Source organism: Aedes aegypti, chromosome 1, assembly GCF_002204515.2.
Source record: "Aedes aegypti strain LVP_AGWG chromosome 1, AaegL5.0 Primary Assembly, whole genome shotgun sequence".
Taxonomy (NCBI): Eukaryota; Metazoa; Arthropoda; class Insecta; order Diptera; family Culicidae; genus Aedes; species Aedes aegypti.
Genome location: NC_035107.1, coordinates 45,634,626 through 45,661,209, shown reverse-complemented (window position 1 = coordinate 45,661,209; position 26,584 = coordinate 45,634,626). Strand labels below are relative to the sequence as shown.

Here is a 26,584-nt window from a genome sequence, read left to right as displayed (position 1 = left end):
AAAAGTTTAATAAGTGTTGATTCTACTATTATTCATTCCAATGAAACATGTTGAACATTAACTTAAATTTGAATCTTAATAGCATCTTTTCAACTCTTTGTAGTGCATTTTTTTCAACTGTCACCGTTATTCAACAATAATTAAATATGTATGTTTATTCGTGACTTTGGACTGTAAGTTGGGTAACCTACATGAAAGTGGTTATTGTTAAATTGTTATTTATACTTAAATTATCATTTATGGTATTTCATCAAAACCATGATAATTGGTTTATGGTAAGTAACTTTTTCCGATATCAATAACGTCGCAGATGATAATCACTACATTTGGAAAATTTAAATTACTTATGATCATTTTAATCCAATGTGATTCGAACTTGTCTTAGACTTGATTTGAAAAACATTTGAAACATTTGAAAATAACATAGAAAAATAATATGTTTTGCTTGAATAAAAGCATACTCAAATACTGTTATTCGCATTGTTTTTAAGTTTTACTAATCATGCTGGTCAACATTTTAAGTATGAGGCACTGAAACTTTTGTACGATTTAATGTTAATCAAATGTTCAATATTCTACTAAAATGATGGCTACAACCTATAGAAGCTTTTAATCAGACAATTGTTAAACTTCTTATGTGTTGTAGAACAAAAGCTACATTAAATGCATTTTCGGAGGTTTATTCAGCTCTTACTCGAAACACAAACTTCAAGTGGAATAACAGCTTTTTTATAAGCGGAAATTAATTTTATTCAATAAATGATTCAACATAAAATTTGTTCAGCAATGGTTGCTGCTATGCAGCTTGTGTTAAACACGTAAGTATTTTAAAAGCTACCAATTGTTCCTTGGGTAGAGTGTCATCGTACCTACCACCAGATATACGAATGCGAAAACGGCAATTTTGGCAAAGGAAGCTCTCGGTTAATAACTGTGGAAGTGCTCATTGAACCTGAGAAGCAGGCTCTGCCCCAGTGAGGACGTAATGCCAAGAAGAAGACTGTTACTGTTACGGGTATGAATTTTCATAAATATATTTATACCTTTTTATTAACTTGACAAATTTTTAAAGACTGCCTATATTTCAATTTTGAGCAAAAAACTGTTTGTTGTGAAATGTCATAAAATCAGTAAAGACATGCTTTTTCAAAACTTTTACAAACCTTCCCCTCATAAAATTTAATGTGTCGTACCCCTTTTAGCAACAACAAACCGAGTTATTCGTGATCAAACGTCAACATCCCACCGCAAAATCGCTAATGTTTGGAGGTGATGTTAACCTCCAAATTGCGAAATCATCACCTCCAAGTTAGTTCTTATACCCTCCGTTATATGAATTATGGTGGCGCGTCGATCGTCGAAAGTTTCTCGTTAAACAGTCAATTGGGTCCTAAAATTTTTAATAAAATCTTGTTTTTATTTAATAACCCGAAAGAGCATGTTCCTTCAACTACTTTAGCATTTTTTCCCGCTCAAATAACGGCTATATCATGTTTGAACTTTAATTTGAAAATTGGGTCCATAAATGAACCTTGACACTTGAGATCATGTTTGACGTTCGCTTAGTCGACAAAAACACCACAGGGGTTTTAGTTTTAACACTGGGGTTTTTCCTATCTGACATTTCGGAAGGGACACGGAAAACAAAATACACCCAAAATTTTAGGTTTAAGCCAAGGGGTGTGACAAAATCTAAAAAAAAAGTTTTTTCGACTTAAACCAACGGAAAACATTAGAAAATTGAGTAAACTTGTGTTTTTGGAATAAACTCAAGCGTTTGGAATTAAAATCGGGACTGGGCTTTAGGACCCTATAGTGGTTTCTGCGTTCGTGTACATACATCTGATAGCTGGTTGAAAATATAAACAAAGATCAGCTGTTCCCAGCAAAATCAAACGGCAGTATTTTCAACCAGCAAATTTGCGCACGTGTTCGTGACACCGCTCGGCGAGAGCTCAATTGAAATACACATCGCTAAACGCACCTCACTCTCATTTTCACACGTGAGTGACCCGCTCGCACGGTCACTCACTGCCGAGCGCCATTTTTGAATCCACTCCTTTCTGCTCTGCTCGCGAAGATCGCAACAAACGGCGAGAAGCGTCAAAACTCAAAATCCACTTCTGCAGGCAGGTAGCACAACGGAAAAAAATAACGTATTCAATCGTATGTTGCTTGTTTCCGCGCAATAAAACGCATAAAAATTGCATTTACATGGTGCAAAGCAAGAAAACTATGAAAGTGTAATGAACAAAGTGTAATGAAGTGAACCACGAGATCAAAGTTTCCGTTGGCTTCTGTTGTTGATCTCAGTAACATCAGAAACAAACATGGACGGACTCCGCTGGTCCCGGGTCTTGTTACAATGGGTAAGTGGCCGCCACTATTTTGTAATCAGATAAAATTTGTTAAACAATTCGTCGTTTCATCCCACAGGTGAAAGATTCCCGCCTCATTCCATGCGAGTGCGACAGTATCGAACAGTGCAGCGTCGAAGAATTCTATCAGCAGTTCCGCTCCCGGATTCACCAAACGGTGGCCCTTCCGGAGGACAGCATCATCAGCTTCCTCCGGCAGCATTTCCCCCACTACGAGCTGTATCTAACCGAAACCGGTCAGATCGCCGCTCCCGATCACTTCTACATCTTCTCCCTGTTGCTGTTCTTTTCCTGCGTTCGCCATCCGGAACGGTTCTTCCAGCAGATTTGCAACGGGTTCGACAAACCGCAGCAATATGCCGTGACGGCCTTCCTCAAGTCGATGTTGGAAAGCGCGCAGATGCGCCAGGAAATCGACCGGATGATGATCCGGCGCTCGATTCAGGACGCCATGCCACAAACAATGTTGCCTCCGGAGACGCCTCCCAATCCCAATCCGGCGCCTCTTCAGCGGGAATCCTCCCGGCTGAGTTTGCCTTCGCGGCTTACTTCCTCCACCGTCAGCAGTGGGGACATCGTGGACGGCAGTCCGCTGCGATTGGGACGGCAACCGCCAAAAATTTCGCCTCCCACGCCCAAAACGATCATTCTGGACGAACGGACCAAACAGTTGAAGGAGCTGAAGGCTCAACTGGAGGCGGAACGCTACGAGAAGGGGTACCTCGAGGTGCAGCTCAAGCAGCTGCAGGACAAGAACGAGAAGTTTCGTAAGTTTTTCTTCTATCACAAATCTAAAATGCTTAAAAATCTAAGGTTCGATTTTTTTCCCGCAGTGGAAGACAAACGGAAGTACGTGAAGGAGATCCGAGAGTTGCGGACGGAACTGCAGGCGTGCAATCGGGAGAACGAGTCGCCGAATAAGCAGCGTGGGGCGGACCACAAGGTGGCCCGCATCGAGCGGCTGCTGGCCGAGAAGGAGGAAGCCCTGGATCGACTGCGGATCGAGCTGGAAACGGTCGCCGAGAACAACCGGAACTCGACGGAGATGGTGAGTTGTGCTTTTCGTGCTTCCCATTGGAAATTTCCCGAACTTCCTTTTGAAAGTGTTGCAAACATTGCGGAACTTCCTCTTGGAAGTTTCCCAACCTTCCCCTTTTAAAGTGTCCCAAACTTCCCCTTAGAAGTTTGCCGATCTCCTTCTTGGAAGTCTTCAAAATTTGTATCTCAAAAGTAGCCTAAACTTCCTCTTGGAAGTTTCCCAAACTTTCCTCTTGCAAGCTTTACAGATTTACTAATGGAAGTTTCTCAAATTTTCCCTTGGAAGTTTACCGAACTTCCTCTTAGAAGTTCTCCAAACTTCGTTTATGAAGTTTACCAAACTTCCTCTTGGAAGTTTCTCAAATTTCCTCTTGAAATTTTCCCACACTTCCTCTTGGAAGTTTCTCAAATTTTGCTCTTGGAAGTTTCTCAAACTTCCACTTAGAAGTTTACAAAACTTCCTCGTAGCAGTTTCCCATACTTTCTCTTAGAAGTTTCCCAATCATCATCTTGGAATTTTCCCAAGCTTCCTCTTAGAAGATTATTCCTCTTGTAAGCTTCCCAAACTTCGTCTTGGTAGTTTCTTAAACTTTTCTCTTGGAAGTTTCCTTCCTTCTGGAAATTTCTACAAACTTCATTTTGGAAGTTTCCCAAAATTCCTCTTAGAAGTTTTCAATAAATTTCCTCTTGGAAATTTCCCTAACTTCCCCTTGAAAATTTCTCGAACTTTCACTTGAAAGCTCCCCTATTGGAAGTTTCCAAACTTCCTTTTGGAAGTTGCTCTAACTTCCTCTTGGAAATTTCCCAAAACACCGTCTCGGAAGTTTCCCTCACTTCATCTTAAAAGTTTCTCGAACTTCCTCATGGAAGTTCGTTAAACTTCGCTTGAAGTTTCCTGCAGTTCCCTCTGGAAGCTTTACAAACTTCCTATTGGAATTTGCTCTAAATTTCTCTCTGAAATTTCCCCAACTGCCTGTGGGTAGTTTCCTATAGGTACTTTCCGCTTGGAAGGTTTCAAAAACATCCTTTTGGAAGTTTTGCAGAAGTTGGAATTTTTCCAACTTTTTCTTAGAAGTTTCCAAAAATTTTCCTCTGGAAGTTCTCCCAACTTCCTCTTGGAAGTCTCTCAAACTTTCTCTTGGAAGTTTTCCAAAATGTGTCTTGGAAGTTTCTCAGACATCCTATTGAAATTGCTCTTGGAAGTTTCTCAAATTTTCTCTTGGAAATTTGCTCGGAAACATGCCTTGGAAGTTGTCCTAATTTCTCTTGTAAGTTTCTCAGAATGCCTCTCGCGTGTTTTCTCAACTTTCTGTTGGAAGTATCGTAAACTTCCTCTAGTAAGTTTCTTAACACTTTCCTTCCCATGGTAGCACATGTGATCCACCACTACGCGTATGTCGTATATAAACTGTACAAGTTAGATCATGTCAATTTTTTCATCACATGTTCACATATGTTTCATGAAATAATGTACAAAGTTTCATCAAAAATAATCACTTGGATTTCTAGTTAAAGCACAATAACCGAAGTAAAGTCAGCATTTTTTCTAATTTAAATAAAGTGGATTTTCAAACTTCTATATTTAGAAATATAAACATTATTTTCACCAGACAAAAATAAAAACAAGCTCGATTGAATTATTTTTCCAAGATTCAGTTGAGTTATTAGAAAATTCTTTGCACAAAACTATTGATTTTGCGGAAAATTAGGTGGATCACTGGTGATCCATTGGGAATAAAACGACAATTCTGTTCTAACCTCTTTTTCGAAAACAAATCTATCATCATGTTTCGGAAAATGATTTTAAGTTGGAAAGAAAATTGTAAGACGCTGAGGACGATCGATCAACAAACTGATATACTCAGCTATAAGGACGGTATGACGGAGTAGAACATTGTCCCGTTGAATACCGTTCTGTGCAAAGATCAATGATCATTCAGTTCATTTAAATGCACTAAGTGTGATGTTTGCTTGTGTCTCAAAAAAGACAGAAACTTCTTACCAACTCTTCATTTTCATCCAGAATTGACGATGGTCAAATAAAATGTATGAGTTAAAACAATGAAATGAAAACATATTGAGACCTCTTTTTTACCCTAGTTGCTGTCATCTTCCCAATGGATCATTCACAAGTGATCCATCACAAAAAATATTTTTTTCAGTTCTATTCATATTTTCGAGTAAAACTTTACATCTTTTGTTCTGGTGATTTATCCAGATATCACATTTTCTATTTTTAAACTACGGAAAATCTCATGGGAAAGAAAGGGTTAAACATTCTCTTGGACATTTTTTTGAAATTTCTCAAATTTCTTAGAGGAATCCCAAATTTCTTCTCGGAAATTTTTCGTACATCCTCTTGGAAGTTTCCTTAATCTCTTATGGATGCAGCAAATTTGTAATATTTTTGATGACATTGCTTCATGTTTCAGCAATTGTTTGTACAAATTTGTTGTACTTACGTAGAAAATAGCTTTATTTCGCAGTGAATGTTCTCTAAATATGAAAGTTGCTTAGGCTTTCGCATCAAATGTGTCGTAGTAAGGATATCAGAAGTGTAGCTTCGGAAGTATAGCTTTCTCTAGCTGAAAATTGCTCATTTTTTACTGAAAGAATCTCAATCTTCGGTAAAATTTGCTCAACTGTCCGAAGAAAATTTCTCAAATATATGGCCTAAAGTCTCTCAAATTTGGTTGTAAGTTGCTCAAATAGTCGATGTTATTTTCTCAAAGTATAATTGATTTTGATAAATTATTCAAATATTTCCTAGAAGTGTTACAACTTTGTCTGGAGCTGGTAAATGATTGCTTTAATTTTATTTTTTTGAAAGTGCATATACAAACAGCTTCAACTTCTTTTAGTAATTATTTAATCTTTTATCGGAAATTTTTAAAACATTGTTTAACCCATTGACAATTGAGATGGACGAATTTTGTTGAAAGTTGCTCAATAGGGGGAGATCCCCCACAGCACCCAATATCGGACAAAGCCGAAACATTGAGAAATCATGGTCCAATCAAGATGGTGTATTAGTAGAAAAGAAAGCTATTATGTAGACTAATGATTGCGTAGAATAACACATCCTTGAAATATGCATGCCTTTTTAAAAAAAGTAGAAAAGTTTGAAAATCTTAAAAAAATTGACGTATCCACTTAATTTTGAGCCTATTTAGTAAATATTTTGAATATGAAAAAATACTTTGGATCCCGCAAGCATGATCGAACATAATCCTAATTTGATAGTATGAATGTATTTTGTACCGTAAGGACGCCATTCACCGCCCATGCTCCATTCACCGCTCATTGAATTATTTTGAAAAATCTGAACAAATTTTCGCAATAAAAGTCATCAACATGTATTAGTATACCAGAATGGATTGTATCAGAATGAAATTCATATGATTTAATATTAAATACTATTTATTAAAAATAATTTTAGGCTGTTTAAGGCGGTAAACATGATTTGAACAATGATTTTATTATGGCAGATCGACAAATGCTTCTTAGCTGCCACGCTTTAACATGATGTTGTACTATAGTACAAAGATAACAATTAGCTAATGAAAGTAAATTAATTCCAATTAAGTTGTGTATATAGAGCCTTATACTTAGGATGAGCGGTGAATGGCGCCTTACACATGTATCATTGGCATACATGTTATTAGGCACCATTATACGTTGTTCACATTCGAACTTCTTTCCTACAAAAGCAAATGTTTTATCTTGCGTCTAGCGCAAAAAGTTGCGAAAAATATCGAAAAACCGATTTTTGACTTAATTTAATGTGTTGAAATGCTGTTAAATGAGTGGTGAATGGCGTCCTTACGGTACCTTAATTGAACTAAATATGGACAAATTACAATTTTGGTTAAGCACCTCATGTCCCTCAGTTTCGGACAGCTTGATTTGTTATATGATATCTTTGTAATTATTGCATCAGTGTCTCAGAATACTTTCATTTTTCATGGGTTCCGTCGATCATGGTATCAAATATGCAATAAAATTAAGAATAATGAACATTCAGAACAACATCGTAAAATGTGCTATTTTTCATCATATATGAAAGAGGTTTTTGATAAGCATTTTGCTAACTAAGAAAACCTCAAATTGTTCTTGTAAATGTAGCCAATGCATTGAATTGGTAATTATAAACTATTCATATAGTGTACACATTCGATGATGTAACACGAGCCCATAAAATCAATATTTTTCGAATTATGAATTTAGTGGCTTAAGTGTCCGGTACTGGGGGATCTCCCCCTATATCGATTTGAGTTCAGAATTGAAAATTACTCTAATTTTCACCAAAAATTGCACACTTTCGCTAATTGTTACCGTAAAATGAGGTGAATTTGATTACTTTCGAGCGATTATGCGCTATAATGCCTAGTAGAACGCATGTATTAGGGATCATGCACAAATTCCGTCACGCTTCAAGGGGGGTCAAGCCAAGTGTGACAAGCCTTACAACATTTTCGAAGCACTCAAACAAAAAACGTGACCAGGGGGGGGGGGGGGTGGTTTGGTTAAGTCAGAATGTAGCGAGACATAATTTGTGTACCATCCCTAAGGTATAATCCAAATATTTTGAAAACCTGTACCGGTTGGATGTTTATCGAATTATAATGAACGTAATTTTGACAAAAATGTTATCATAGCAAAAAAAAAATTTGTAAATCAAAAATTGGAGTTTTTTTTATTCTGAGATGAAGTTGATCAATTATTGCGATAGATTTCCTAAAATAAAATACTCTGCGCACTTTCGCCAAAATCCATCAAAATCTGGTAAAATATTTAAATTTTCATTCAAAATTAATTTTTCATATATTGCTACAATAGTAATCAAGAAGTATGCGAAGAATTTTCTCGACATATTTACGTTTATTACTTTAATAAAAATTAAAAAAGCTTTGAAAACATTGAAAAACGTCCAAATTGACTGCCCGTTAGCAAAAATGCTAAGGGAGTACCTCATCACTTAAGTTATTTGAAGCAAATTTAAAAGAATATATTTCAGATTTTTAGTACGTAGACACAAGTTTATTTATCAAGCTATCTTAACTGGTAAAGTGCAACATAGGGGAACTGGGGGTAAAATGAACACCCTAAGCATTTTTCATGTTTTCTTGCCTATGAAGCTGTCATAATCTTTTTCAATTGCTCAGAATTGAAGAAGGATGTTTATGCTATGTAACAAGTTGAAATATTGTGATGGAAATATAATTTTATCAACATTATTATTATTTTGAAAATTGCTTTCCACAGAGTCAATGTTCCAAACATGTGGGTAAAATGAACATGTAACGGAGGTAATATGAACATATACTGGGGGTAAGATGAACACATGCTGGGGGTAAAATGAACATGTAGTGGGGGTTAAATGAACACCACTCAAATTGAACGGATTGCGGCATGATTCTCGGCGTCTGGTACATGATCAATGCATATTTCACAGATATTCTGGAATCGATGGAACGTTCAGCTGCGACCATTTGGATGGCTTACTGTCTTTGTATTTCCTCCGGGAAACTTTTGGCATCTGATATAAAATCCGGTAGTATTCGTCCTGCCATGGTGTTCATATTACCCCCATCTCGAGTGGTTCATTTTACCCCCAAGCAATCAACATATTCAAATCATTTGTTCTAAGAATTTAGAAGATAAAAATGCTTCATATTTCCGTCTACTTATCATAAATACTTTAAAGATATGATGTGCAACGCAGTTCAATAGATTTTTGATGATTTTAGTCATAAAAACCTTAAATTCCATGAGTGAAAATTTACATCATATGAGAAAACGGAGAGGCGTACTTTGTTTTTGTTTACTATTACAGCTTTTGACAGTTCAAGATCGCGTTAGAGTTGTTGAAATAGCTCCTTTATCTGAGGATTAAGGATGGTACTATGTTTTGCATAGTTTTGTAGCATAATTACCGTAAATCACTAACCTGTTCATTTTACTCCCCCTGTTCATTTTACCCACAGTTCCCCTATATTCTTTTCATTTTCTTATTTTTCTTAAGTGCGCATAGTAAGGAACCATATTTCAACTATGTTCCTTACTATGCGCAGCAGTTTTAAAACGTTATTTTCAACATGCAATCAACCCTCTATAAGTCGGTATTGAAGGGAATCATCGACTTATCGGGCCATCGAGATATGGAATAGAAATGCTTTGGAAAATTGTTTGAGGAGACCATCTTGGTAATGGAATATTCAAAAATGACGTCCATATTTTTTGTGATTTCTACACTCCACCCGCTCCCTCCCCTGTCGTGCTTTTTACAGTACCTAATGCATGCATTGTCACATTTTGGTAGACTCCTCCTTCCCCGAACGATGGACGTCATTTTTGAATGCTTCCTAACCATGCAATAAAGTAATTTTGATTTTTTGTTTAGTTTCATTTGACCAAGTAATGGAACATCAACTCAGGAGGTTTAAGCGTATTTGCAATATAGAAACGCCAATAAAATACTGTTATTGATTTGCAATAGGAATCGTTCATTAATTACGTCACGCTTATACAGAGCGGCGATACTTCTTGATTGAGTGATGAACAATACACTAAGAATACGATAATATCATACAAATAAGGGAGATGGATCGATATACCCTCTCAAATAACATTCACATATAACAAGCCAGAACCCGGCTCTTACTTATTTTTTTAAACCCGGACCCGACCCGAATCCGAGGCAATAGTTTAATACCAAATTCGGAAAAGCAAGAAAATGAAGAACAAATCAGAGTTTAAATGCTAGTAATGCTTTTAGTATAATACTTAACCCGTTATAAAGAATTTATCGAGTGCGCAGAGTTAGGAACCTTAATGCGCAGACTAAGGAGCATTGCAAAAATGAGTGCGCAGAGTTAGGAACACGTACACCCTAGAGAAGATTAAAAACATTGCAAAGAAAATCATTACTTAGAGAAGCTTTTATATTTTTCCCTTATACATAAAATCAATAGGTATCTGCTCCCAAAATTTCAGAGTGCTGTGTTTTGTTTTCAATTAATTACAGCTTATTGAAATTTGAAAAGCCTTAAGTGCGCAGAGTATGGGGCCTTCACGGTAATATGCTTTTCATTGAATTTGGGGTCACTGAACGAATCTGAAAGGAGTCTCACATATAACAGGTTATTGAAATACATCATTATACAGTGGGATTCCGTTTTTGGCATGCTCCGTTTTTGGCATGCTCCGATTTTGGCACCCCCCGATTTTGGCAACAAAATGGATCCGTTTTTGGCAACATTTTTCAATACCATTAAAATTTGTATTTATTTTGTTAATATTATCATGTCTGTTGCTTTAGTCATTTGAACAGCATGTCACCTCCACACTGATTATATTCCAGAGCTCCATTTTCATCGATATTTCATCAAATCTCACCAACTACTAAGGACTCACGTACGCGCTTATTTACTTCAGAATGGTCATTGGTCATACATTGACAACGTTTCATGAGGCCAATAATCTCCACCAGTATCTCAACTAAAGACTCTTTTCTTAGGCATTCATATTGAGTGTCCAGCCCACTTGAGTCTGCCAGTAGGTGATACAATAAAAAACACTATTCTTCAGATTTGGAACAGCTTGTTTGAACAAAGCACCAGCACCGACATAAGAGCATAGTCTATGACTCACACAGAGCTACAATCATAAATCTTGTCTCATCTTTTTGGCTCACTGTCTTTATAATTATGTATTTACAAACATAGCGCATGTAAAAACACACCGCAGCAGAGTTGCTCGCTGTCACTATCAACGCTTAAAATTTGCTGAATTGTACAGGCCGACTGCGATACAATTCGGATCAATCTTTATCACATCAACATCATGCTGTCTACTCCATCACAAGTGCATTGATGGTGATAGACTATGGATATCACTGATGGGTTAAGTTTAGCCTTAAATTAAGCGGTTAAAATGTAAATTTATCAGTACGATATTTTTGACACTGTTACAGGTAGAATGAAACTATTTGTTGGTCACTGAAAAACAGTAATAGCATTATTAATTACCACGTGATCACTCATTCCGCAGTGATTATGATCTAGAGTGCGAAGTCGCATCACTGCTGTTGGTTGTCAAATCAAAGTGATATTGATAGCTCGCAAGTGATAGTGATAGTTTTAGACCATCAGCCATCAGCTGATATGATTGATATTGAACAACTCTGCACCGCAGTAATATATACAAATATGTACAGCAAAATGTCGTGCATCATAACTTTTAATAAATTTCATTAAATAACATGACAAATGCGAATACAGTCCAAACTACAATTTATGTATTCTCAAAAATATCATTGAAGCGTGCGATAAATACGACTGAGAGTGTTTTAACTATTTGTCTGTGGTATTGGTGTGTATATTGATCTCTCTGCGTCAACTATTGAAAGCTACGTTTCCTTTTTTTCTATAGACTCTGTAAGGCGCTAGATTTGTTAAGAGACGATCCAGAATTCTGTAATCAAGCATACGTGTCTTAACATCATCAAAATGTTCCTTACGAGCTGAGTCTATGAGATTCCTAACTGTACCCTGGAGAATCCTTAAGGGATTCTTGGTTCTTGTGGAACTTTCCAAAAATTTTAACGAATTCATGAGGATATCTGCAGGTTCCAAGTGGACACTGAGGGCTTCTTGAGGGATCCTTAGAGTGTATAAATGGTTATGGAGAATTATGTCCAAAATCTGGTAATTCCTAATAAACACTAGGGCGTCCTGTAAATTTTAAGCGGGATAATGTAGTATTTTTAATATTTCCGGCGAAAGCTTGGGGGTTTTGAAAAGGTGCCCAGAGGAATTTGAGGTGTGCTAATGGTAGCCTAATAATAATAAACTTAAAATGTTTTTTCATCGGAGACTTGAGAATTTTCAGCAACATCGCAGCGGAATTCCAAAATATTAACTCCTAGCAAAATCCTTAGCAAGATCCTGAGAACTCTATGCAAGATCCTGCGGATGCTTGGCTAGATGCTTCAGAGCTCAAGCATTTTTCTGTATATTTCTTATGAGAACCTGAAGATTCCTATAAGGTTCTTGAGGTTTCATAACAGGATCCTGTAAATTTCAGTTGATTTCATAAGGTAGGTGTCAAACATGTATCAAGCTCAATGAAAAATTAAATTCTACAGAATTACAAGTCACATTTATGCATCATCTCATCTTTATGTTTGCCCTTTTGATTGCAGTCAACCGTTCATTATAAAATGCTTTACTTTATCAGAAACATAAATTGAAAAAGCAATTCTAAACTTACCGAATTTTTCAAATTTTACGTTTAAGTCCAATAGTTAAACTGATTTTCAATGTTCATTCAATTAAAAAAAGCTAATGCCGTTATGCAATACCCAGCGCTTTTGATTCGTAAATTCGTCTTTATAAGAAAACAAAAAAAAAATTTCGTGTTCTCTCATAGTTTTAAGAAAATGTCTAGTTCTTGAATAAAGGTCACTTATGCGATTATTGGTTTTACAAGGCCCATTTATACAAAAAATAAATAAAGCTTCTAAATATAATTGAAGACGTTGAGGCGTAAAAACGCCACCAGAAAAAAGTTTGCCAGATTTAACATTACGGGGCTATAGATTCATAGCATAGTATAACCCTTCGGAAAAATACTTCGAAGTGAACCTTTTCGAAGTCTCAAGGCCTTATGATTCCATACAAATGATGTATTAACATTGCAATGATGTTTTCATAACCAATAATGGAAAAATAAAATTTGAAATATGGGTTCCGATTTTGGCACGGTTCCGTTTTTGGCAACTGAATATTTAAACTTTGTTGCCAAAAACGGAATCCCACTGTATTTATAGCCTTAGCAATAGTAAATTTTTGAGGAAGAATCTTTCATCAAACATTTCCTAAAAAAACTGTTTATCCATGGTATAATTATATTGAAAGTCGAACTGAATTTAGGAACATCAAGACCAGCTATCAGGTAATGCGATATCACAGAAAATGTGCCATTAGGCCGAAGTATAGCTGCTGGGTCGAAAATCGTTAGGCCCACCGTACTTCGGCCTAATGACCTGACATCTTAAAAATTTTCCCTAGCAGTTGTTATAAACTCTAGCAAAATTTCTCTAGCAGTTGCATAAACTTGCGCTAAAATATATTCAAACTTTTATGGAAAGTGTCCTAAACTTCTACAGAATATTGACTCAACTATGACTGGAGTCGTTCCATTTTCCATCGGAAATTACTAGAACTTCTACAGAAAGTTTATCAAGCATACCATAGTCCAAAAACAGCTCAAATTCTCTCCTGCATACACTTTTGATTTCAAATTTTCTTTGAATGAAATCGTTGAAAAGCATAGAATGCTTAAATCCCGTAGAAGTTATTTTATTTCCCCCCCCTAACATAATTTAGGCTGATGTTTACTCAAAATTTCGTTTTTTCCCAAGATTGCCCAATTTTTCGTTGGAAGTTCACCAAAAAGCTAGCTCAAATTCCCGACTTTTGCTTTAAATTATTGCAAAAAAAAAAACCTGTTGATTCTATGTAGATTTGTGGCAGGGATTTACTCAAACATTCACTATGACTGTCTCAGCTTTCGCCAAAGATTGTTCAAAGTTTTTCATTTAGCGTTCGCTGTAAATTGTTGCAACCATAGCTTAATCTTTCGGAAATTCAAATTCAAATTGTTCAAAATTTCTCTACATTTTTTTCAAACTTTCACTGAAACTTGTACAAATTGTCGCTTAAACTTTCTAAAACTGAGTGTTGCCTATGCTTCCGTTCAAAGTTTGAACACTAAAAAAATCGCTACCTTGCTCAATTTTGCACTTGAAGTTGCTCAATTATGCACTGGATGAAGTTCTTTAGTTGAAAGTTCTTCCAAAAGTTCAAATTTCCAGTACAAATTACTCAAACTGCTGACGTAAGTATTACCGCTCATTTGAACTTTGTTGGAAATTTCTCATAGTTCCACCTGAAGGTACTCATCTCTGGAATTCGACATTGCTCAAATTTCCAATTTAAGTAGCTCAAAAACCCACTGAAGTTACACGATCTTCCTAACTAACTTTCGCCGTAGTTTCTAGAATTTCAGCAACAAAATTGCATCTATTGAGAAGAAGAGATTTGTTAGAAAAGACGATTCCAATCATTTACTGTTTGCTTTATAGTCTAAATTTACATAATTTTTTTTTTTTGTGGTGGTAAAATTCAGTTTTATTTACAGGTCATTTCAGGGTACAATACAGTTATTTACAAGTCAAAGACAAACAGTTATTTACACATCGAGATGAAAATTAAGTTGGTTAACATCAATTAAACCGTTAACGTCATTAACGAAGCAGATGTATTTTACAAAAATTTTTAGCATCTCAACTCTTGTTGTTTTCCTTATTCCGGGCAACGCCGGTCGCATCAGGTCTTCGAACGATAACCGTCTCCATCCATCCATCAGCGCGGTTAGCCTCTGTTGTACGACCGTCCATGCCGGGCCGACACGAGCACATTCGCTGAATTTATGCCGGAGCGTTTCGATTTGTTGTCCACCGCAGTGCACGCAAAATTCATTCTCTGCTCTCCGCATCACGAACAGCAGTTTGCGGTGCTCCCACTTCTCGTTTACCAACAGGTATAACTTGGTTCGTTCCGCCGAAGAGAGCTGCTTAACGTGGATGCTACGCCACGCACGTGGCCAGTCAATCGTTGGATGATTTTGTTCCACCTTGGGCAAGTCCGTCTGCGCGACGAAATGCCGATGGATGAGATCGGCGGAGGGGTTTTCTTGGATAGGGGGTGGAATGTGGGAGTAATTTGAAAGGATTATTTTCAGGTCGGGATTATCGATTGAAATTGCTGGGCGGGGATTGTCGTGGAAAATAAGGGATTTATAATAGGGAAGGGAATCGATCTCTTTCAGATGACGATTGATGGCGAGTGATTTTGCCTTCAACGCTGGTAGATGAAGGTTTAAGCCCCCATGCTCCTTGCTGCGCGCAAGCTGCATCATCGGAACGCGGGCAGGCATTCCTCTCCACAAGAACGCGCCCATCGTGGAGGTGACTTTCGCCGTGTGTACACCTAGTGGTGGTAGCACCGACGAAACGTACCAAAGCTTCGACGTGCCGAACGTATTTAACATAATCACTTTCTGGTGTAAAGTGAGCAAACGCAGCGAGTGTAGCCACATTTGTTGCGCAAACTTCCCCACCAGCGCATTCCAATTTATCGTTGTCATCAGTCGTATGGAGTTTGCGAAACTGATACCCAGAATTTTAACTACATCGGCTGTCTGTAGCCACTGGGTATTTATCGCATTGCCCTCATAAAAACCAACGTTGATTGACACCGTCTTTCGCAAGTTCAAGCGGGCGCCGGCAACAGCCTCGAACCGAGTGAATATTTCATTCATCAGTTCGATCTGCCCGGCTGACGTCACGATGACGCTGATATCGTCGGCGTATGCGACCAACAAATCGTTGCCGCATGCTTGCTCGAGCCTACAAACCAGGGGGTGGAGGTAGAGCACGAACAGATGCATGGACAACGGGTCACCCTGCCGGACCGAACGTTGAATCTCAAACGGACGTGAGAGACGTCCGTTGATGAGCAGCCGAGAGGTGGATCGACTGGCAATGCGCGAGAGAAGAGCGATGAGATCCCGATTAAAGCCGAGCGAGCACATGGTGTCGAAGAGGAAAGAGTGCCGGACCCGATCGAATGCGTTCTCCAAATCAAAGCTGATAAGCTTGCCGGCGCGCCGGTGGTGACGGAGACTCGCAATCCGATCTTTCAGAGCCAGAGTGGCCTTGTTACGCTCCGAATTGGAGCATTTCTGCCCGTCGCTCAGCACGTGGTGGGCTCGCATGACGCACTCTAGTCTGGTCTTGAGAATGCGCGAGAGAAGTTTGTAATCGCTGTTGAGCAGCGAGATGGGTCGATAAGAACGGGCCGTGTTGTCGCCTCCCTTCTTCTTCACCAGCACGATGATGCCCTCCACAAAAGCAGGGGGAAGGTTGCCTGCTAGTGCTTCGTTGAGCAAGAGATTGAGCTCCCGATGGATTACATCGAACATGCGGAGATAAAATTCTCGTGGGATGCCGTCATTGCCGGGAGAACGCCGCGGGGCACTCGCTCTGATGGCAGAAAGTATTTCTGCTGTGGTGATCTCGTCCGTGCAGGCTTGATTGATGGGATCATCGGGAGGGATCACACGCTCGCATGCAAACCCGTCATCGTTGTTGTCGTCTGCTGCTTCCTCTGTGTACAGACCCGAGAAGAAGTTGAGCAGATTTGCTTCGATCGCTGCTGGCTCGGCAACGGTCTCATTCTCCTCCGTTCGCAACTGGGTGATAACGGTCCTCTTCCTTCGTCTCTCCCCCAACTGAAAAATCGATACGGGTTCTCCCGCCACGTATGTCTCGTTCATACGCATAAACATGTGCGAGAAATTTCGCTGAAGCGCCAACATTTCGCCTTTCAAGCGATTGATTGTGGCCAACATTTCTGGGTGTTGGTAGTACCCATCGTACGCTAGCCGTAATTCCGCATATAGACGCTGATGTGCGTCATGGAATTCGTCATAGACGATTCGTGATTTGCGTTTGAAGAAGGTTTTGATTTTTGGCTTAGCGTACGAAAGCCACCACTCGATCCACGACCCGTAATTTCTGCGCTGCCGAGTCCAATATTGCCACTGTGTTTGGAACTCGGCAACGTTCTCGTCGGTGAGAAGAGACGGTCGAAGGGACCAGAAACCACGGCCGGGCTCATTTCCTAGCTGGGGGAGGCAGACACGAAGTGTCAGCGCTTTGTGGTCCGTGAACGAACAGACATGCGTATGCGCGGTACGCAAATGCTCCCGCAAACCGCTGCTCACATATATGCGATCGAGGCGCGATTGTGCGTTCCGGCAAACGTAAGTGAAACCGGCATCTCGGGGGCGCAACTTTTCCCACACATCGTGGAGCTGCAACTGTTGCACAGCTGTTTTGAGGGCCGGGCTGGTGTTTGCGCTAGACGAATCGCATGCTCGAAGCACGCAATTGAAATCGCCAGCGAGGATAATGTGTTGAGTGGGATGGCGGAGATAGTAGGCTAGAGTGCCGTTGAAAAAATCCTCCCGTGCTGCGCGCTGTGCAGAGCCGGACGGAGCGTAGAGGTTGCAAATCGTGGTATCGTGCACTCGCAGAGCGATAAGGCGGCTATCCAGGCTTTTCTCGACGTGAGATACCTGAATGTACTCCTTCAGAGCAACAGCTGTTCCTCTTCTCGTGTGGTCTACATTCGTGTATACGACGAAGCCAGGCAAGGAGAGCTGGTCGTTTTCCACTTCTTGCAGACACACAATATCGAGGCTTTGGCTGTGGATGAAGGTGCGCAGCGCCGCTAGTTTCGTGGGATTGGTGATGGTGCCGATGTTGAGGGAAGCGATATTGTAGGATGTGAGAGCCATTACTGTTGTGAATCCTCATCCTGCTCGTCGTCATCGTCTTCTCGGCGTGGCTTTTTGCCGGGTGGTCGGCCTCTGCTTCGCCTGCTGCTCGTGGATGCCGACGATTCATCGGTCTCGTTGCCGTTGCCATTCTTGCTGTGCGATCGCAGCGCATGGATTGGCTTTTTGAACAAGTCCACCACAGCAACATTGGGTTGGGTAGCTTCGGTGGCTTGTTGTGTCGTTCGGTGAGATGACGACGGACCTTGCGCACGATGCTGATGCGGGCTGGGGGACGCCGTTAAATCAATCTTGTCGGATTGACTGTTGCTTTTCGTCGCCGGGGCAGTCTGTTCGGTCCGACTCGGAAGCTTCGGCAGCTCGGGAAAAGCAACCGGTGAGGCGAGCGATGGCGCGGTAGAAGCTACCGATTTCGTGTTCGGTGGTTTCACACCGGACGATTTTTTTGGTGACTGACGGATGCCACTTTGCTTCGCTACGTTGGCGTAGCTCTTCTGCACCAGCAGTTTTTTATTCTGGACACATGATATGCCAGAGTGTGCCTGCTCTTTGCAGTGTTTGCATGAGAGCACCTGCCCCTTGTACACCACATACGCTTGCTGCCCATCGATGGTGACCCACGAGTCGATGTTTCGGTTTAGTAGCATACGGGCAGACCATATGCCGAGTGGTATGCCGGCGAACTCGTAGCTCTCTCCCCACGTTAGCTCGTGAACCGAGATCACTTCACCAAACACACGCAAGAACTCCACGATCTTCTCCTTCGTCACGTTTTCGGGTAGGTCATGGACCTTCACTTCGACACTTCCATCCTCGATGGTTATTCGAAGCTTGTGCTTCTTCCCGTCTATTTCCACTTCGTGACGTCCATCGTGTTCTTCAACAATTTTCTGTGCGAGCGTCAGGTCGCCGACCTTGACGAACGCACATTGTTCACCTCTACTACACTGTAGTCTCAACACATCTTCCTTCTTCAGGGCGAGCACTGTGCGGCAAAAGCCGTGCACCTTTTCGAACGACGGCTTCACGGGGAAGTTCGAATAATCGATTCGAAAGGTGTTTTCTCGCCTCATCGCGTAATCACCACACACGCGACGCGGCACAACGGAATATCGATAGAACGATCTGAAAAAAATGCCTGACTAATGAGGAGCGCAGTCGTAAAAACGTCTATGCGTCTCAGAAGCTGAGCGATAACTATAATCTTTCGGAAATTCAAATTCAAATTGTTCAAAATTTCTCTACATTTTTTTCAAACTTTCACTGAAACTTGTACAAATTGTCGCTTAAACTTTCTAAAACTGAGTGTTGCCTATGCTTCCGTTCAAAGTTTGAACACTAAAAAAATCGCTACCTTGCTCAATTTTGCACTTGAAGTTGCTCAATTATGCACTGGATGAAGTTCTTTAGTTGAAAGTTCTTCCAAAAGTTCAAATTTCCAGTACAAATTACTCAAACTGCTGACGTAAGTATTACCGCTCATTTGAACTTTGTTGGAAATTTCTCATAGTTCCACCTGAAGGTACTCATGTCTGGAATTCGACATTGCTCAAATTTCCAATTTAAGTAGCTCAAAAACCCACTGAAGTTACACGATCTTCCTAACTAACTTTCGCCGTAGTTTCTAGAATTTCAGCAACAAAATTGCATCTATTGAGAAGAAGAGATTTGTTAGAAAAGACGATTCCAATCATTTACTGTTTGCTTTATAGTCTAAATTTACATAATTAGCTGTTTTTAGATTCGTAGAACAGGTAGAAAGTGAGGTTACGAGTCGCCTCTGTGACTTCACAATCAACTTTCCATACATTTTAGAACTACGGTATTATAATTAAGAAAAAAATCGCATTTCTCAAATCTCGCATCATTGAGACCCCAGTATAACCCGGAATATCTCCGGCATGGTTCTGAATTCTGCATTGTTCGTTTATAGCAAATAACTTATACCTTTTTAAAGAACACTGGTTTCAAAAACATCGAATGAAAATCGATGAAATGACAGCTATTTGAAAATACCTTGTCTGGGATCGGGTATACTTACTTACTTATTTGGCTTTACATCAATTATCTTGATAAAGCCTCGCCAACAATTATTCGCCAATTCACTCGGTTCATGGCCGCTTCTCTCCATCCTCGACTGTGACCCACGCTCTCCAGGTCCTGGTGCACCTGGTCAATCCACCTAGCTCGCTGCGCCCCACGCCTTCTTGTTCCGACCGGATTCGTAGCGAACACCATCTTTACAGGGTTGTTGTCCGGCATTCTTGCAACATGCCCTGCCCAGCGTATCCTTCCAGCTTTAGCTACCTTCAAGATACTGGGTTCGCCGTAGAGTGGAGCGAGCTCGTGGTTCATCCTTCGCCGCCACACGCCGTTCTCCTGTACGCCGCCGAAGATCATCCTTAGCACTCGGCGTTCGAAAACCCCAAGAGCTTGCAAGTCCTCCTCGAGCATAGTCCACGCCTCATGCCCATAGAGGACTACCGGTCTTATGAGCATTTTGTACATCGTACATTTGGTGCGGGGGTGAATCTTTCTTGACCGCAGTTTCTTCTGGAGCCCATAGTAGGCACGACTTCCGCTGATGATGCGCCTTCGTATTTCCCAACTAACATTGTTGTCAGCCGTCAACAAGGATCCGAGGTAGACAAACTCGTCCACCACCTCGAAGGTATCTCCGTCTATCGTAACACTGCTTCCTAGGCGGGTCCTGTCGCGCTCAGTTCCGCCAACCAGCATGTACTTTGTTTTCGACGCATTCACCATTAGCCCGACTCTTGTTGCTTCGTGTTTCAGGCGGGTGAACAAATCTGCCACCGTTTCAAATTTTCTCCCAATAATATCCATGTCGTCCGCGAAGCAAACAAATTGTCCGGATCTCGTGAAAATCGTGCCTCGACTGTTAAGTCCGGCTCTCCGCATAACACCTTCAAGCGCAATATTGAACAACAGGCACGAAAGTCCATCGCCCTGTCGTAGTCCCCGCCGAGACTCGAACGTACTGGAGTGTTCGCCCGAGATCTTCACGCAGTTTTGCACACCGTCCATCGTTGCTCTGATCAATCTTGTGAGCTTCCCGGGAAAGCTGTTCTCGTCCATGATTTTCCATAGCTCTACGCGGTCGATACTATCGTATGCCGCCTTGAAATCGATGAACAAATGGTGCGTAGGGACCTGGTAAGTACTCACGGCATTTCTGGAGGATTTGCCGCACGGAAAAGATCGGGTCCGTTGTCGAGCGGCCGTCGATGAAACCTGCTTGATAACTTCCCACGAACTCGTTTGCTATAGGTGATAGACGACGGAAGAGAATCTGGGATAGCACTTTGTAGGCGGCGTTTAGGATGGTGATTGCACGATAATTTTCACATTCCAGTTTGTCGTGCTCTTTGTAAATAGGGTACATATAACGCCTTGCTTCCACTCCTCCGGTAGTTGTTCCGTTTCCCAGATTCTAACTATCAGCCGATGCAGACAAGCGGCCAACCTGTCCGGGCCCATCTTGATGAGTTCGGCTCATCCATCCTTGCCAGCGGCCTTGTTGTTCTTGAGCTGTTGAATGGCATCCTTAACTTCCCCCATCGTGGGAGCTGGTTGGTTTCCACTGTCCGCTGTGCTGACGTAGCCATCGCCTTCGCTGTCCTGACCTTCTGTGCCTGTGTTCTCTGCGCCATTAAGGTGTTCATCGTAGTGCTGCTTCCACCTTTCGATCACCTCGCGTCCGTCCGGCAAGATGCTCCCATCCTTATCCCGGCACATTTCAGCTCGCGGCACGAAGCCATTGCGGGATGTGTTGAGCTTCTGATAGAACTTCCGCGTTTCTTGAGAACGGTACAGCAACTCCATCTCTCGGCATTCCACCTCTTCCAGGCGGCGCTTTTTGTCTCGGAATAGGCGGGTTTGCTGTTTCCGCTTCAGTCTGTATCGTTCCACGTTTTGCCGCGTACCATGCTGCAGCATTGCAGCCCGCGCTGCATTCTTTTCCTCTATAACCTCCTGGCACTCCTCGTCGAACCAATCGTTTCTTGAGCTCCGTTCCACATATCCGACAACGCTTTCGGCAGCGTCGTTAATGGCTGCTTTGACTGTCCTCCAGCAGTCCTCAAGAGGGGTCCTATCGAGATCGCCCTCATCAAGCAACGCTGCCTCAAGATGCTGCGCGTACGCATTGGCGACATCCGGTTGTTTCAGCCGCTCGAGATTGTACCGGGGCGGGCGTCGGTACCGTACATTGTTGATGACGGATAGTTTTGGGCGCAGTTTCACCATCACCAGGTAGTGGTCGGCGTCAATGTTGGCGCCACGATAGGTTCTGACGTCGGTTATGTCGGAGAAGTGCCGTCCATCGATCAAAACGTGGTCGATTTGCGATTCTGTCTGCTGAGGTGATCTCCAGGTGTACCGATACGGGAGGCTGTGCTGGAAATAGGTGCTACGAATGGCCATGTTCTTGGAGGCGGCAAAATCTATCAGTCGTAGGCCGTTCTCGTTCGTCAGCCGGTGGGCGCTGAACTTCCCAATCGTCGGTCTGAACTCCTCCTCCTGGCCAACCTGAGCGTTCAAATCTCCTATGATGATCTTGACGTCGTGGCTTGGGCAGCGGTCGTACTCGCGTTCGAGCTGCGCGTAAAATGCGTCCTTGTCATCATCAGTGCTTCCGGAGTGTGGGCTATGCACGTTGATTATGCTGAAGTTAAAGAATCGGCCTTTGATTCTTAACTTGCACATTCGTTCATTGATCGGCCACCACCCGATCATGCGCCTTTTCATATCACCCATCACTATGAAAGCTGTTCCCAGCTCGCGTGTATTGCCGCAGCTCTGGTAGATGGTATGATTACCTCTAAACGTTCACACCAATTCTCCTGTCCAGCACACCTCCTGCAGCGCTACGATGTCGAAACCGCGGGTCTTCAGTACTTCGGAGAGTATGCGAGTACTTCCAATGAAGTTGAGAGATTTGCAGTTCCACGTACCGAGTTTCCAATCGCTAGTCCTTTTTCGTCGCTGTGGTCTTTGCCGATTGTTCCGGTCTGTATTCTCTCGTTGACGTTCCTGTGCTGATGTGTTTTTACGGTTGGCTTGCAGGGCCTGACACCAACCCCCTAGATTTCCGGAGGACCATTCCCCCTAAATGTTCGGAGGGCCATAGTGCGCAGTTTAGCTTAGAGTCCTTCTCTGGCACTCGGACGATGATCAGCCGCCCCTGACATGGGGAACAGACGCTGTTGTGAGTCGCTCCTAACATGGAGTACAGACGCTCCAGGTTTGCAAAGGCAAAAGCAAAAGCAAACCCCCCCTTCCCTGTCAGCATACGACCAAAGTTCCCACCGGGGGTTGGTTACCCGATCTTCCCCAAGGTTACTCGTACCCCGGCCAGTACCACGAGGAGGTAGGGATAGGAGTTGCTGGGCAAGAGGCTAAGGACCGCACAAAGGGGTCTATTTTATTCCTGCAGGTACGCGAGGTACCAATGGTACGCCATGCCCAGCCATTTACTGGGATCGGGTATGTAAAGGTTAAAATCGAACTGTGATTTGATCAAAGTGCTGAAGGTTATTTTTAGTACAAAGTTTTTCAATAAAGTATCCTATTTAAGATTGCTTGAACTAGCGCATAGAATTGCCCAAAGTATCGTTGAAATTTACGCTATCACTTACTCAATCTCAAAGAATCAACATAAACTTTTGATGAAGTTTGCTATACTTTCGCTCTTCTTCTTCTTCTACTTCTTCTCCTTATTCTTCTTATTGGCATTATATCCTCACTTGGACAGAGCCTGCTTCTCAGCTTAGTGTTCAAAGCCAAACTTGCCATTTCCGCATTCGTATAAATATCGTGGGGCAGATACGATTATACTCTAAGCCCAGGGAAGTCAGGGAAATTTTCATTTCGAAAAGATCCTGAACCGACCTTTGCCCTGCGTTACTCAAATTTTCAATAAATTTTGTTCACTTTTTCGCTGGATAATGTTCAAACTGGAGTTTGTAATAGCTCAAACTTCCGCTTTACACTGTGTCCAATATATTCTCATACACTTTTTCTTTTCTTTGGTATAACTTTACTGAATGTAGGATAATCCAATGTTGTAGTATTTCATTGTAGTCTGGTAGTATTATACTAACGTAGAATAGCTTGTTTTATGAATAAGAAAAAATTGCTATGATAAGTGATGAAATGTCCATTGAAGTCGTGTTTTGCACTTAAAATGAATTTTTGTTCATATTGGTCTGGTTTACAATGTGAAAATCAGAGCATTCACAAAAAAGTTTCAGAAACTTTAAGTTAATCCCCTGGCCTGGATCATGGGGATTGACGGTGCCAAAGTGAAGGTGCACCGTAAAATAATATCCGTCTGTATAAAATATCACCTTCCCAATACTTTGGCACACCTCTAACGGATCATGATTTATCATGAAACGGCTGCTTGCAGGCTGAGGATCTGCTAATATGTTTCTGCATATTATCAGGTACTCTTCGAATGGAGGGACCGCCAGGGCTCAGTAGTTACTTATGCACCACTACTTGTTGTTGCAGTTTGTTAAATGAATTGTAGCATCCTTTGTACTAATCGGTAATGGTGGATAGGTTTCGAAGCTAACGCATGATCCAACTTTTTGTTATGTGACTTAAAAGTGATTATTCGGTGAGTTTTTGTGTAACATTCGTCGTTATAAAATTAATGATTGTGAGGGTGATAATGATACTTGATGAATTGCATAGTGATGATGAACTTTTGAAATTGAATTTGAAGTGATTGTGAGGGTTACGTGAATACCACAGACATAATAATATCAGTATGCATTTTGCACTTATTTCTTTAAACAAAAACACTATTGCCTAGTTCTTTACACTTTTACAAGGACAGTGTTCATAATAACAGCGAGTGCAATAGAAGTGATCGAAGTATTTTTTTTTGTTACGGTCGTTGTGATAATTCGTAGTTCAATGAAATAGTAAAAAAATAAACATCCTTCAATTATTGGCAATAAAATAAATTGGTATGAAAGTGGCGTGATGTAATATTGGTGAAACTTTTAGCTTTGATAGTGGAAAGTGATAACGAAAGTTCATACATGATAATCGGATATAGAAGTGCTAGTGTCAAAAACAAAAGTGACGACAGCAAAAGTGAGGAAATTATGTGACAGTGGATGATAAAATAAAATGGGGAATGAGGACCTTTTAATAAAACTATTTCGTTCTTCACTTTAACCACTCTAGTAGCATTTCAGTCCTTATCATAGTTTGATAGTAGTCTGAACTACTAGACTGCAAAACTACGGTAAGGGCTGATTGCTGCTAGGGTACACAGTGACCATTTTAGCAACATTGCTTAGGAACGTCTGTGTGATGAACGCAATAGAGGCTTATAAAAGCAAATGCTGGGAAGGAGCTTAGGGCAGATTAAAAGTGCCAGTACTACCCCTATCGCTACCGACAAAAAAAAAAAAAAAAAAAAAAAGAAACTTTAAGTTAATCATATTGCGTTTTGAATAGATAAATATTGATAAAATTTGATAAATATATGTGCGATAACTGCAGATTGAAATTGGGCTCTGCCTATGAGCGTGCCGCTGGAAATATTCTTCGTAAATTCTTAAGTTGATAAAATAAGTTTATAATTGAAATATTTCCAAAATATTTCCTGTAGTGAATCAGTATTATAACCACTTTCAAAAAATATTATTACCAATGATGTCAGTTAAACAAGCGCAAAGTAACATTATCTCGAATTTGTATGAGAATATACTGGACACGGTGTAGGTTTACCAAAACTTCTGATATTTACTAACAATTCTGCTGTAACTCCTTCTGGAGGTTGTTCAAACTTTTTATGGAAGGTCCGTAAATTTCTGATGAAGCTGGTCGAACGTTCGTTGGAAGTTGTTCACAATGTCAGTAAACTGTAAGTACTCGAATAAATTCTAAAAGTTGCTTTCGATGTAAGTGTTTTAAACATATTCAGCAATAGTTTGCTGAAAACTGTTCAAACTATCGTTGAAAATTGTTCAGATTTTCACTGAAAATCGCTCTAACTTTCGTTTTTTGTTGCTGAACTTTTACTTAAAGGCGTTCAAACGTTGCTAAACCGTAGCTTAAAACTTTCACTAAAATGGTTCAAACGTTCGCTGATAGTTGTTCAAATCAGAGTCTATATACAGAAAGTTGCGCGAAGAGACTTCTTTGAATTATTGTTCATCTTCGCCTCCGAAAACGGCCCCTATCTGTTTTGCTGGTCGGCTCTGTGGGGTTGATAATTGATGTTGGCAAACGGGAGCACCACCTAAATTACGACGCGCTGCTTTTGACGTTACTGGAAGAGTGACGTGTTGGTTTACGCTATGCCTACTAGATAGCCTTAGCCTTATTTACAATTGGGTGTTATCTTTACATTCTTTGCCTACTATGTTGTCGCTAAGAGTTATCATAATGCCATTGGGAGCAAAGGGTTACAATACAGCGAGTTAATACCACACAGGCTCGATAGGTAGATTTGGTTTCACTCTTCGCGCAATTCATTTATAGACTCTGGTTCAAATACTCGTTACAAGGTTATCTAATTTTAAACTTCCGATAAAAAGTGAATCAAACTATCGCTAAAAATTACACAAACTCTTGCTATTTTTGCTGTAACTTATGCCAAAACAAAATTCCTAAGATGAAGCTCAAACTTTTGTTTAAAGTTGTCCAAACATTCACGAAAAATAATTCAAATTTTAGCTGAAAGTTTTTCA

At 40.8% G+C, this 26,584-nt stretch overlaps 1 protein-coding gene across 4 annotated transcripts in view; it reads left to right on the top strand.

The window, feature by feature from the left end:
• Nucleotides 1–2,057: 2,057 nt before the first annotated feature.
• Nucleotides 2,058–26,584, top strand: part of LOC5579479 (nuclear mitotic apparatus protein 1) — a 72,955-nt gene continuing 48,428 nt past the window's right edge. For 3 of the 4 annotated variants that reach the window (XM_021841694.1, XM_021841629.1, XM_021841747.1), the window contains exons 1-3: nt 2,059–2,369; nt 2,437–3,145; nt 3,212–3,426. In XM_021841694.1, the coding sequence (XP_021697386.1) occupies nt 2,331–2,369; nt 2,437–3,145; nt 3,212–3,426 (963 nt within the window). In that variant the 5' untranslated portion in view covers nt 2,059–2,330. Of the gene's footprint in view, nt 2,370–2,436; nt 3,146–3,211; nt 3,427–26,584 lie in introns of all 4 variants that reach the window. The other variant, XM_021841573.1, reaches the window with a different exon arrangement.